Genomic DNA, 15046 nt, shown 5'->3' on the forward strand with positions numbered 1-15046 from the left:
ATCCGTCAACCACTGAGGATATTTTACATCAGCACTGTGGTCGTGCGAGCCGGGGTGCATAATTCGTATCGATCAGCCATCGCTAGGATTTGAACCGGCGTCATCTCATTGGGTGGCGAGTGCTCTATCCTCTGAGCCATCGTGGCTCTATATGGTCTTTTTTATTTTATTTTATAAACATTGAACAGCCGACCCAATTGGGTTTACGACTACTAATGTTAAACTCCGTAGCCTTGCAATTTTGAACCCAATCCAGAAGACAAGGGAACTCCAGGATCAAGTATTGGGAGAAATTTGCCTTCGTGGAGAACTTTTTTGATTGAACCAACCCGCATTTGCGTTACATGGAGAAGAAGACCACGATAACCTCCCACGGTTAGCCTGACGGTGAAGGGCCTCCAACCCATGATCCGTCTACCACTGAGGATATTTCACGTCAGCACTGTGGTCGGTGCATGCCGGATGCGGAATTCGTATCGACTGGGATTCGAATCGGATATGCCGCATTGGAAAGGCGAACGTTCTATCCCCTCAGCCATCGCTGCTCCTATATGGTCTTTTTAAAATAACACTGAAGACAAAAAAAAAAATAATAATAAACACTTGACCTTAACGTGTCGCATCCTAAACTAAAATGTATTATCGCCTTCATCTTACCACGCCATACGCACCAGAGAAGTGAGGACACTTATTAGTTCGCACTATAAAATTAAATTGCATAAAAACTGCAACTTGTATAGAAAAATCGATTGCAGATTTGAAACCAGCTTTGCGAAAAAAAATCTCATGCAACAGAAATTTTCTTCTTCTTATTTTTATCATTCTATTGGTTTTTCAGGTTTTATGGTTAATATTCCTTTTTTAAATGTTTACAAACATTTTTCTTGCAAAATTATAGTATAAGAAGAAGTCCTACATAAAAATGAATTGTAAGCAATGTTTAAAATCAACAAACATCAATTTGTAAAATTTAGAATAATTGATGTAACATGGTATTAAAATTTATATAAAATATCTTACATAACCGAAACAGTTTTTATTATAATTTTTTTTTTTTAAATTTAGCAATAAAAAGTACTTTTCACAGAGTAATGAATAAATAATAAGAGTAGAAGTGCTTACAAGTCTTTTACTTGCTGAAAATATAAAGTGGAAAAAGAAATCAACGAGACAGAATTTTTTGTTTTCTCTTAAAGATAAGAGAAGAAATTTCCAATGAAATCCCCCGGGGCTTCTGTCTTGGAGTAATATGCGACATTGTACAAGAAAAAAAGTTTTCTCTTTTTTATATTAAGTATTAAGAAAATAAGCCTTTTAGAAATGTGATTTTTTTGAAAGAAAAAAAGAATAAAAGATACATTTTAAATATCATCTCCAAAGAAAAGTTATTTTCATAAAAGACTTTTTTTCCACGGTTATTAAAAGTTAAGAGAGAATACAATGATGTCTTTTAATATGCGAGAGGAAATTGCTTGAATCGAAATTTAAAGTGGAAAAAAAAACTTGATGATGTTCACGAAATATCACAAGTGGTGTTTTATGAGAATGACTCCGATATTGTTTTCAGTACTTTTTTTATTAACTCTTTCTCGTGTCTCAATCGATAGGAACTTGCAACCATATTTTCAACCACTTTCCTGTTAGCTAGAATGCTTTAAACTCTCCGGAAGCTCTGTGTCCAATGACAACACAGGTTTCATTCGTTTCATGTCCAAAATAAATAGAATTTATTGCACCATTTATTCCTAAATCACGGAAAAGAGCATCGGAAGAAAAAGAACGGAAAAAGCCGTGGTAAAAAGAGTACCGGAAAAAAGGCCCAAAAATTAATTAACAATTAGACTAAAACAAAAAATAACTTGAAAAAAAAAGGACAAAATAAATTACATAAATTGACATACTATAATTTCAGTTCTATAAACAAGAACGTATAAATAAATCCCCTCACACCTGTTTCTTTTCTCCCCCTTGTTATTCCTTGTTCAAACTTGTTTCTCTGTCTCTATTGGTTAAAACCGCTTTACACTTGTTTTCTCTTTATTTTTCCACCTTGACACCAGTTTTTTTATTACGAACTTCTCCATATCTCGAAAGCTTTTTCATCGAATTAAATTTTTTTTTGCAGACCATTATATATTTCGTTTATTCAAAGATAATACCATGCATATAAAATCCTTTTATAAATATTTGTTAGTTTTTATTACTTTATTTAATAATAGTCTAAAAGAATTTTGAATTGTAAGGTATTCAATTTTTTACATCATTTAAAGAATATAATTTTAATGGGAAAATACAAAATTTTAGCAAAATTGGTCAAATACTTCCTGTGAAATCAGATTTTTAAAAAATTGCTTTTTTTAAAATTCAATTTCTCAGGAACTATTTCACCGATATCACTCGAATTTCGTAATTTTCTATTTAAAATTCCACTCTTTAAAATTTTATACCTTACAATTCAAATTTTTTTTAAAAATAACTTGCTTTTTTATTTTGTAAAATAATAAAAACCAATAAACATTAACTAAAAGTTATATTTTGCATGGAATTATCTTTGGATAAACGAATTTTGTGTGCGAAAAGTTCTTCAATTCGCTTAAAAGGGTATCGAGATATTATAAAATACGCAAAAAATAAAATTACCATTAAGGTATCAAAACTTTGGACACCTCTCCTGACCAAATTTTCCAGGTATATTTTTCTCAGAATGCGACTACCCCCTATATTTTGTAAGTCAAAAATACGAATCAGTCGAAAGAAAAGTAAGTTTAATCTGAGAAAGTACGTTTTTATGTCTGATTTCGTAACTTAGAATATTGTCTGCACTAATTAATTGACATATTTGAGGTTACTTTTTCGAACCATTAAGATTGAGTCCTAGAACGTGAAGATCCGATCATTAGATCAAAAGTTATTCAGAATGGTCTGTTTTTTTTCTTTGATCTCAGCACTTCAATCACATTCTCGTGAATAAAAAGTTTTCTGTAGCATCTTTTCCCATTCTCGTGTTAATTTTTTGAATGTGATAGTGGAAAACTACCTTTTAATTCTTCACGGCTCATGTTCCGATCATACATTCTATAACAGATGTTGCTCGTGTAGATGTGTTCTATCACCCAGTTTTGCTACCTTCTTTACACTCACTCTGTATGTAGGATTCGTTATCAAAGTATGACACTTTTGGATATCACACATGTTAAAGAATCACATTTACAGTTTTAAAATTTGAACCCCCTTAAATCAAAAGATTAACTATAAAATTTCTTTACCAGTTAAGAATGAACTTTAATTTCAGAAGTCTACCACATGGTGCGGAATTAAAATCAAGCAATGACATACGTATATATATGTGGTGCCAGTCCCTGTAAGCTGAAAATTAATCCCTGTAAGCTGAAAGCTAATCCCTGTTGAGAGAAGCAGGTCAAATCCTTTAGATACACCTCCTGCGCGCATGACAAAAAATGAGTTAGAAGACGGTTGTAAACAAAGATTAAAAGACGTACCTACTTCAAAGAGAAGTACAGGTCCAATCCCTAGACGAACACTTGAATCCATTATTTGTATTTTTTTTCGTTATGTGAATCTTCCATGTTTTTGTAAAGTTCTTTGTTAATACATTATTTTTATATTTTTTTCTAAGATAAAGAGAAAATAGGGCGGAATTGTTTAAAATAGTTTCCGATTTTTTATAGTCAATACTAATTTTTTATTTTACACGGCATGTATGCATGCCATACGCATCGCAATAGACGTTTGGTTCGACATGTATGCACGAATGCTTACGTTAAGGAATAGTAGACCTACACCCTAGCTTTTAGCTTGTACAGTCGTAGGGAAATTTTTACGAAAGATTTGTTAAATAACAAAATAGATAAATACTCTAAAGTTAAGCAGTTTCTAAAACACTTTAAAACAAGAAGCCTTTAAAGTTTAAACGCTATTTTCTTTTGTTTTCGTGAGTAGAATAATATTTATATAGTACAATTCAACTCTTTTAACTACGTCACAACCAACAAGAAAAATTTTCATCAACGACAGCAAAAGCTAGTAGCCACAATAACCCGACAGTCAATACAAGATTTGTTTCTATAGTTTTACAAGTGTTTTATATATTCATCGGAATACTTTTTTAACTTTATGAAGTATACATAGAGATGTATAATTAGATTAATAAGAATTATTTATAAGTTTGACTTATGAATATTTAGTGGTAGATAAAACAAAATATTTTTTAGTTTATATTTCGGCCTTGAAGGTGCAGTATAGTACTATACCCTACATTTGAGGTTTTTAAGAAATTTCCAGAGACAATTCCCAATTCTAGTGACAATTTCCAATTCTAGTGACAGTGAACTAGACATATATCAATAAAACATAAGACATTTATTTTATAACTGAAGAACATAAATTTTTTTCTACCGTATCTTCTATAAATATCAAGGCTGATTTTTATCGGAACAGATTTTAATAACCGGTAGTAAGAACAATTCCTTCAATTTTTCTTTTCTTTCGGCAAAAGTAAACTTTTTGTGGCTATTACAACATATAACTACTGTAGCAAAGGCGCTATAACAATACTATATAGCCTGACAATACTCGTATACAGAAACTAGTTATAAATTTTCGGAAAGACTGATCTCTATATGTTATTAATGCCGCCGTTGCTGTGTTAAAGATTCAGCTGCACCTTACATTTTCTGTTGCACAAAAACTATGAGACTTTTAAAAGTTATATTACAAAGGTGTGTAGAAAAACTTATAAGAAGTATGTACATAAAATGTACTTATAGATGTACTTATAACTAAACATTAAATGTACTTATAAGATGTAAGTACATTTAATGTTTAGTTTGAGATTTATTTGACTCGAAAAAAAAATACTATGCAGGCCGGAGAAAGAAAATTGAACAAGCTGAAAATTATGTTTGTTAAAAACACGAGTTTTTCTGAATTTGTTGTAAGTTATTGCAATAGGTACTTATTTTTGCAATTTTTCTCACTTTATTTATTTTACGTTACATTTTAAATTTTAATGCAAAAACTAAAGAATTTATAAACTTGAAACTACAAAGTTGTGAAGGAAAATCTACAAGGAGTACGATGAAATATAAAAAAAAATTAAGAATTGATTAGTAGTTCATGAATTATTAATTTGTCATTAAAAACTACCATACGCTTCAATCTACCGTCCTCTAGAATACAACTACCAAGTTGAAATTTGATTTGTTGAAAGGACCATCTCATTTATGAATTTAATAGATAGATTTATGAATTTAATAGACCATACGCTTCAATCTACCGTCCACTAGAATACAAATACCAAGTTGAAATTTGATTTGCTGAAAGGACCATCTCATTTATGAATTTAATAGATTAGTTATTTTTTCTCTTCAAAACTACAATTTATACGAAAGTTGTTCGAAATTTAAGTGCTTTATTCGCGATTTTTTTTCACTTTCTTTTGTTTCAAAGCAACTATTGTTGTAGAAAAATTCATTGCTCTTAACATTTCTATTTTATAAGCTCGCATTTTATCAAAGACAAAAATAACAGAAAAATGAATAAATAGAAGGAAAAATAGAAGAGAGAAACGTTAGATTTTGTCAGAAATAAATCTTAGCATTTCTATCGAAATGTTTTAAAATATAAAAGAACTATTTGAACTAATAAAACAGGTGAGGTCCGCCAGAAACACTAAGCTTTTGGAGACCGCTCAAAATTCTTTCAGCTTTTGAAAAGTAAACAATCGTTTGACAGTTGACTTTTCAAACGATCCAGTTTATAGTTTTCACGTGACGTCATTATTCTTTATTTAATTTTGATTCTTAGATCAATATTTTAAATAAATCTACAAAAAAATAGCAATAAAAAGTTAAAGTATTAAAATATACAATTCACGATTTTCAGAAACTTGGGGAACATTCTTATTGGTTGGATCGTTCTGCTGAGAATAAACTAATCACATTTTCAATTTCTAAATGTATATTTCACATGAATTTTTATTCGAATGAAAAAGTTATAATAAAATATACAGTCAGTGCAGCGTTGAATATATCTTGTATTAAAAAAAAATTTCGAACATTTTAATTTTAAAAAAAAAATGCTTATTTATAACAAAAAAGGAGTGATGCAATATTCCAATTTTTCTCTTCGCATTAAAAGCGATTAAACTTTTTTTGTCTGTTTTAGAATGACGGTGTCAGAACATTTAGCAGCGAGTCAGGAAAATGACCCTTTTACTTAAGGTTACCTTAATGTATCAAAATCGAGTACCATTAATTCTCATTCATTTCTTCTTATTGACCTTTAAATATTTTCTTACAAGTACAAGTTGATTAATTTAAAAAAATTTTTTTTTTATTTTTTTACGTTCAAAATATCACCAAAACGTTCTTACATTAAATTATAATTACATTTTTTATAAACAAAATGAACGAAATGAGAAAAAAATCATCGACTTTTGAGAAAAAAAGAAATGATGTTGAATCAATAATGATGTGATGTCAATCGGGGACGGTAGGTTGGCTATGTAGTAAAATAAGTAAAAGCCTTGCAAATTTTAACATAACTTAAAATATCTTTTTAATCCATTGTCCGCTATATCTACCTACCTACTTGCATGGCATACCTATACAGCAATGCAATTGAAAAATCAAAGTAAGTGACAAAGAATTCAAAATTGAGATTTTTATGTATTTGGCATCATTGTATGGCAAGCTACATACTGCAAAATATATTTTTTCAGAAGTAAATTTTGTTTTATCAGTTTTTTGAATTCGAAATTCTATTTTAGCATTAGTTATAGAAGGAAAATAATTGTCAAGCCACTTTTCTCGGAATCAAGCGTGAAGCACTCACGTTGTTTTTTTAAATTGCACGGCTGCTAAGTAATGCGCTTTCTGAAAAATATTTTATAGAATGGTAGACGATGACAAATTAGAGCTTTCACAATTTTCGGTAATTTTTTTTATTTAAAAAGCTTTATCACGAGATGACTGGAAAGAAAGTGGAGTTTCATATGAACTTTTGAATCATTAACATATAATTGCGTAGAAAATAACATTATATCAAATTTACTGAACTAAGAAGCATACGTTAAAACATAAACCGTCCTACAACTAAAGAAATTTTTCCACAAAGCGTAAAAAATTGACAGTTCGGGCTTTGATGAAATGTCATATCATAAATATTAAACGAACCGTGATGGGACTGTCGGAAAAGCACTCAGCTGTCATTGAAAAGATAGGGGTTCGATCACCAATGACGGTTTGAAGCCCACTAAGTTTCAAATCGATTGGTTCCCTCTTGTCTGGGTAATGAAGGTTGTTAGCATGTATCAGCAGCCGACCTCATAACTCCCATACATTTTGGCGTTGGGCAAAATGTATGGGAAGAAATTGTGAAGGTTTAACGTACTTGACCTCCCTGGTCTACTATGGATTGTAGCGGGAATACTATTTTTAAATATTTAATCGCATAAAATAAATTTTTAGAGTATAATTTCTTAAACTAATGCAGAATATTTACTATATAATAAGACGCTAATACTTTTAACACGGGATCGAAAGTAAAAAAAACATAATGCTTAATAAATAAATAATTTTAGCAGAAAATNGGACGTCTAGTTTCTGCCACACTAGATGGCAGAACCGAGACTCTATTTGGATGCTAAAGTACACTAGGAATTTAATTTTCCCGGAAATGCCAAGAGCCAATAAGACACTCCGGGGATCTTTTACATGCCGTATAATAATATGAGCAACATGGCCGTTGAGGATTTTCTGCATCCCGAAAATCCGGTGTCTGGGTCGGGGATCGAACCCGCAGACCTGGGCTCAGAAGGCCGACGACAAACCAACTGCGCGCCACCCAGCCTAATATAGAATATTTACTATATGATGAGACACTAATACTTTTAACATGGGATCGGAAGTAAAAAAACATAATGCTTAATAAATAAATAATTTTTGCAGAAAATTCTCCGTATATATTAAGTTCTTCAGAAAAATCATATCATTCACTCAAATGAATCAAAAATATTTTTAATACAGTTTTGAAATAAATAAAAGATCACCGTAATGTATCCCGGAAAAACATAATGGTATCAAACAGTTTTTCACAGTTGTCTACCCTTTTTAAAAGCCAGAAAAAAAAGCTTTTTTTTTTACGCTGCAAACAGCTAAAAGCCAACTTTCATATTCGCCTTGTCAGCTTCAGATTTTTATGTTTTCTATAATCTGTAAAAAAATTTGAGTGGCAAAAAAACTCTTTTGTCGTATTTCTAAAAGTGTTTTTATCTTATTTATTTTTATGTTAGAAAGAGTTATAAAAAGTTATGGAAAATAAAAAATTTACATTTCATTAAGCTACAAATTGGGCATGAACTCTTGCATCGCCTAACATCAACTTTTTCTAAAAAAATTTAAATTATATAATTTCATTTATTAACGTAATTAAATTCCAAACATATTTTTAATGTTGCATAAAGCAGTGCTTTTCCAATTTCTTGACCTCTGCTCATTCAAAAAATATTTTTATGTCCTACGTATGTATTATTAAATATAAAAAAATGGCGACTATAATTGATATATTTACACAAGCAAAGATATCCCCTCATCCAATTACTTTTTCTGTGAATTTTAAAGAAACATTTTCACTCTCAAATTTTTCTCAGCAAATATTTTGGAAAAGAAACGAGGAAATTTTTGAAGCAAGGCTTACAAAACAGTTCTTTTTCTGTCTTTCAATTTTTTTCAAGTATACAAAATAGATTACGATACATGATTCTAGCTACCGGACTAAAACTAAACTCCGCAACTCCTTTTTTTTGTTTGTGAATCGTAGTTTAATAAGATTTGCATGAAATATTAAACTAGAAAATGCTAAACATCTTCCAATTGATTGATTGATTGATATGAGTGGAATCTCGGTGTTAAGCGCGAAGCGCTTCTAACCGATTCATCTATACTGTTTTGGCATTTAGTCCAGAGGTCATATACAGTTCATAGTTCTAAGTTAGGATCAGATAATAAGTCCATGATGAGGTGAGGCATGAGTTGATTCAGTAGTACATCAGTTGTATGGGGAATTCCCCTGGATTAAAGTTGTGAGAAGATGCAGTACGTCTTGGTCCTTCAGCAAGTCTTTAAGTTCACAACATCTTCCAAAATATCAAATAATCTAATATTGGCATAAGATAAAATAAAAAAAACGGTAACATATATTTGTGAAACTCCCTGCGGGTGATTATGATTTTTGTAGATTAAACAAAATCTATAAGTTTAAGAACATTAAAACAGCTCAAATAATCCTATGTAAACAGACAAACTAGTTTCTGTTCTATAATGAAGAACCTTCTGTTGTGTTGGAACATGAAACTTTGGACAGTTTTCGACATTAAAGAATGTTCTTCATTATAGAACCGAAGCTATACTATGTTAATATGACATTATTCTTTCCTTTTCACATTAACTTTAAAATTAAAGAACATCAAAAGAGTGCAAATAATTCTACGTCCGCAGACGAACTATAGTTTCTGCTCAATAGTGAAGAACCTTCTACTGCGTCGGGACATAAAACTTTGTGTTTTGACTATGAAGAATGTTCTTCATTAGAGAACCGAAACTATAATATGTTAATTTGACAGTGTTCTTTCTTTTTCACGTTAACTTTATTCACATAAATCGCTAAGTTAACTTCGTCCTTATTTTAATGTGACGAAATAATTTTACTTTAAAAGAAAAAAATAAAATAGAAAAAAATTTTTTTTCAGAAATTATTTATTTTTGATTATATTTTCTACATATTTTAAAGCGAAAAAATGTCATAAGCTTGTTTTAAATCTTTTTAATGCTTAATAACAAAAAATATATATTTTGTCACTGAATAAATTATCTGTGGTAACTCTTATTTCCGTTTAATAGATCCAATTAAAGCTGCTTCTCTCTAACTAAAGTATCATTTTCTTCTTCAGAAACTTTATGAAACTGAAGGCTTATTTGTCTAATCATTTGCTTGTTCTGGTGAATCATCATTGTTGAGATTCTTTTGAGATGAAGGGCTTTGGTAAAAAGAATCCTCATTGTCCTTCTTGATGTGTGAAGCATCTTGATGAAAATAATCCTTATTGCCGTGATTGTTTTCGAAATCCGAACCCTCCGTCTGAATGTCACTTTCTATTTGACTAAAATCAGAGGCAGCTGTATAGTATGATGAGGCTGTATTTTTACCAGGTGATTCATTATTAGTAGTGAGAAGAGTTTTATTCAAATATTTCTGTGAGCTAGGGCATAATATTGAACTGAGACTTTTTTCATAATTCTTATGGTATGCATTGATGAACCGACGTCGAGCCTCGGACATCTTTTCAAGTCTTCCTAAAGAAGAGAGAGAGTATTAAAAATATGAAAATTCTGTGTAATTATGTTTTTATATGACTGGCAATTTGTGGAAGAAACTTTATTTTACTGGTAGCAACATAAACACAGAGTGTCTCGAAATTCTATGTACAAAATCAAAAGGGTGATAAAAATATTAAAAAAGTAAACAGTTAACATGGAATATGGGATAAACGATAAGTTTTGGTGCTTAAAAACACTCGGATTCATCGGAAGAACAATGGCAAATAGAGGAGGTTAAAGGCAAAAGTTTGTTTAGACGAAATACGTTTTTTGTTTGTTTGTCTGATTTTGTAAATTAAGATCAATCCAATCATTAGATAAACATTATTAATGGTTACTGGTAGCAACTAAACATTTACTGGTAGCAACATAAACACAGGGTGTCTCGAAATTCGATGTACAAAATCAAAAGGGTGATAAAAATATTTAAAAAAAAAATAGTTAACATAGGATATGGGATAAACGATAAGTTTTGGTGCTTAAAAACACTCGGATTCGTCGGAAGAACAATGGCAAATAGAGGAGGTTAAAGGCAAAAGTTTGTTTAGACGAAATACGTTTTTTGTCTGTTTGTCTGATTTTGTAAATTATGATCAATCCAATCATTAGATAAACATTATTAAGCTTCTATTTTTTATTTTGTATGCTGCACGTCTATTGCTTGCTCAAAATTATATTCTGGATGAGAAAAAAAATTTACAGGTGGAATTTTATTCTTACGCATCGCATTTGAGCACGCATTAGAATACTTTGAAATTTAAATACGGCGAAAATATTCCACTTCATTAACAATTCGCATTTTAGCTATCAAAAATTGTTACAATACGTGCTTTTAACTCGTAATACATTTCAATGAAAATAAAGAATTTGACTATGCTTACAGACTTAAATAATAAAAAGATGGTTTAGGCTAAATTTAAATCAGAAAATATTTCAACTTTAAACTAGTAAACAAACAGATTAAAAATGATTTATAGATACGAAAGCTTGTAGTAGAATAAATTCAGGAGCAGAAAGAAAACTTGCCATGCCCATATGAAGAATAATTAATATTTTTTTTTAAATTTGTGAAACTGAATAAATTAAGAGAAAGGAGTCAATGAGAATAATGGTGTTTTCATCAAAAACACTCCCAAGAGAAATTTGAAAAATGTGCCTTAACATTATATTGCCTAAAACCTTTCAAATGTATTTATTTTTTTAAACATAGTATTAAAACCATCAATAAAATAACTATGTTTGGACATAATAGCTCTTATAAACTGCTTGAGCTGTAAGCAAAACAACAATATTGCCAGGGTAAGAACCTTCATGGACAATAATTTATATGTAAATAAAGGATTATTTACTTAATCGATTTTATTTTTGATTATGTAAAACGCCTCGCAGAAATTAGAAATAAGTCAGTAGTATTTTTGAAAAATAGTACATGCAGATAAATCAAAATTCGATTAGTATAGACCAAAAATATTCTATTGCTTCTACTAATTTTGTTTTAATCTGTATTTTGATTATTGTTGTTATGTTTCCGGAGTGAATGATAGTGCTCCTTTTGACCACGAAATTCGTCTATTGGTTGAGTTAAATGATTTGTTGTGTCAATGAACAATCTCATGTGCAATCAAAAACTTTAATTTGTGATAAACATAAGTTATTTTTTGTACATAAATATGAATAAGTATGTTTTTATGCATTTATATTTGGTACAAAGATATTTCAGGTATTGTGAGATACATTTTCAGAAAACGTTTTTTAACAAAAGTAATCATTAATATGTATGTGTCACTTGATGGATTTATCCAGTTTTTAAGGTTTATTTTTATTTATTAAACTTGTTGTCCAACAAAATTACTTTTTCTTCGGAATATTTTTTTCATGGGATGCTTTGTTATGGTACCTGAAAATTCCCCTACTTTCTTCTTTACGTTTACTCTTTTTTTAAAGGGAAATGGGGGTGATCTGAGGGTGGAATCGAATTTCTTTTTTGGCAATTGCTTCTGATGTGAACAGGCAATTGTTTCTGATGCAATTTTTCACGCCGACTTAAATGAGACCAATCGTGAGACGACGATACTAATAGTTTAGAATAAAGGTTTAGAATAGTTTATACGGTTTTAAGTACAAACAAAATTTTGAATTTGTTCTTATTTACGTATCTGATATTGCATTCTAAAAAAACTAATTCATTGTTTCCTATGCATGTTTTTACACAACATGAGACTATGAACGAGTCAGTGGAAAAAATAGTTCAAAAGTTGTAAGAGTTTTTATGTATGAAAGTGTTTCTTTTGGCACGTATTATGTACCCGTACGTATTTATGTATTATACACTACATATTTATACATTGCCATCCAGAAACTATCTGAAGAAGTAAGGTATATTTTTCCCGATGTGAATTTTTACGTTAAATTAAATGAAACTAATCCCGAGACGAATATTTTAGAAGCTAAAAGCGTTTAATGTACAAAAAGGAAAAATTTTATACAGGCACTTATTTACACATCTTACATTTATATACAGGCAAGTGAAGTAATCGAATAAGACCAAACACAAATCCATAGGGCTAATATTTCAATTGTTAAAATGTTTTTGTGCAAAATCTACCATATTTTAATTGCACTCATTATGAAAAAAATACTATAACATCAAAACCATTTATCCTATAAATTCGCAGTTTACATCTTTCAATTTAATATAAAAAAATTTCATCGAAAAATCTGCTATATATGTTCAGGTGGCCCCAAGAAAGTGAAGTAAAAAGTCACTAAGTCGTGACAAAAATAGTACTTTTTATACATGGAAAGAATATAGATTCATTCGAATTAGCGTGAAAAATACATGTGAAACAATGCCTCACTTGTCTAGATAGCAATATCAGATGCATTCCTGTACAAATTAGTACTTTTTGTACGTGCAACCCTTATAACTTCTAAACTTTTAGTTTAATTGTATCTGTATTGATATCATTCAATTCAGCGTAAAAAATACATAGGAAACAATACTTCACTTGCCTGTTTAGTAAAAATTCGATTCTCTCTCTCAAATCATTTCCATTTCCCTCAAAAAAGGTGAGTAGAGACTAGAATTGGAGAGTTTTTAGATCATTTATAAAAATGCAACAAAGCTTTTTCTCAAAAAATATCTTGGTTATAAATTTTTCTGAAGAAAAACCCTTTTTTTTTAAGCTGTAATTATTGAACTACTGATATAGGAAAGACTTTCAAATATCTTTTAGATATTTGAAAGAGTTAAATGATAGATTGTTTCCCCCCTCTCCTGAGTTTCGTAAATGGGGGAACCCTGTCTTCTTTATTTGGTCATCAGTTTTTGACAGGGTAAAAATATTAAATAAAAAAGCAGGATGCAGCACAAAGAAAAGAAAAATTCATTTTTTCATTGATCATTAAACGGGGGAAAAGACATTGGAGGCTTAGGAGACATTGTAAGTAATATGCCGCACTCGTTATATCAAACTTTTAACTGTGTATTGTTCCCTATTATTTCATTTTGTAATATTAAATTAGTTTCAAAAGAAAATTTTCAAATTCGTTACACCGAACTTTTACTGTATATTGTTCCCTATTATTTCATTTTGTAATATTAAATTAGTTTTGAAAGAAAATTTTCAAATTCGTTATATCGAACTTTTACTGTATATTGTTCCCTATTATTTCATTTCGTAATATTACATTAGTTAAAAGAAAATTTTCAAATTCATTATATGGAACTTTTACTGTATATTGTTCCCTATTATTTCATTTTGTAATAATATTAAGTTAGTTTCAAAAGAAAATTTTCAAATTCGTTATATCGAACTTTTACTGTATATTGTAATATTACATTAAATAAAAGAAAATTTTCAAATTCATTATATCGAACTTTTACTGTATATTGTTCCCTATTATTTCATTTTGTAATAATATTAAATTAGTTTCAAAAGAAAATTTTCAAATTCGTTATATTGAACTTTTACTGTATACTGTTCCCTACTATTTCATTTTGTAATAATATTAAATTAGTTTCAAAAGAAAATTTTCAAATTCGTTATAGCGAACTTTTACTGTATATTGTTCCCTATTATTTAATTTTGTAATATTAAATTAGTTTCAAAAGAAAATTTTCAAATTCGTTACATCGAACTTTTACTGTAGATTGTTCCCTATTATTTCATTTTGTAATATTAAATTAGTTTCGAAAAAAAATTTTCCTGTGTTTATTCTTCATTAGATTTATTTTATCTGGTAAGAAAAAAACTTTTAAAAGCTCACAAATATTTTCTGCATATTTCTTCAATACAGATGATAATCCAAAAATTTATATTTTAAGCCAAAATACATTCTAAAAAATTTTAATATAAGCAGGGCATGTTAAAACGTGATAAATTTAATATCACTTAGTTTTTCGCAGTGACCTCTGGCGAAATGTTCTACAACAAAATATTATATGTAGAAAAGCCGTAAATCTGTCTACACTAAAAAATGAAGAAAAAAAATCTTCAAAGAAATATTTTTCCAGTAATTTTGACTAAATTTAAATTACATTTTAAAATGTCTAGACAGCATGAAATAAAAAATCTTGATACCATGTTGAGAGTAAACATAGTTCAAACTGTTGCTAAATCAACAGTTTCTTTTGTTTGAATAAATCA

At 29.5% G+C, this 15046-nt stretch overlaps 1 protein-coding gene across 1 annotated transcript in view; it reads right to left on the bottom strand.

Moving 5' to 3' along the window:
* Positions 1-9833: 9833 nt before the first annotated feature.
* LOC122269948 (uncharacterized) overlaps positions 9834-15046 on the bottom strand; it is a 31509-nt gene continuing 26296 nt past the window's right edge. The window contains exon 6 of the mRNA XM_071186751.1: positions 9834-10373. Coding sequence (XP_071042852.1) covers positions 10000-10373 — 374 coding nt within the window. The 3' untranslated portion in view covers positions 9834-9999. The remainder of the gene's footprint in view (positions 10374-15046) is intronic.

This window comes from Parasteatoda tepidariorum, chromosome 10 (assembly GCF_043381705.1).
Source record: "Parasteatoda tepidariorum isolate YZ-2023 chromosome 10, CAS_Ptep_4.0, whole genome shotgun sequence".
NCBI classification, from domain to species: Eukaryota; Metazoa; Arthropoda; class Arachnida; order Araneae; family Theridiidae; genus Parasteatoda; species Parasteatoda tepidariorum.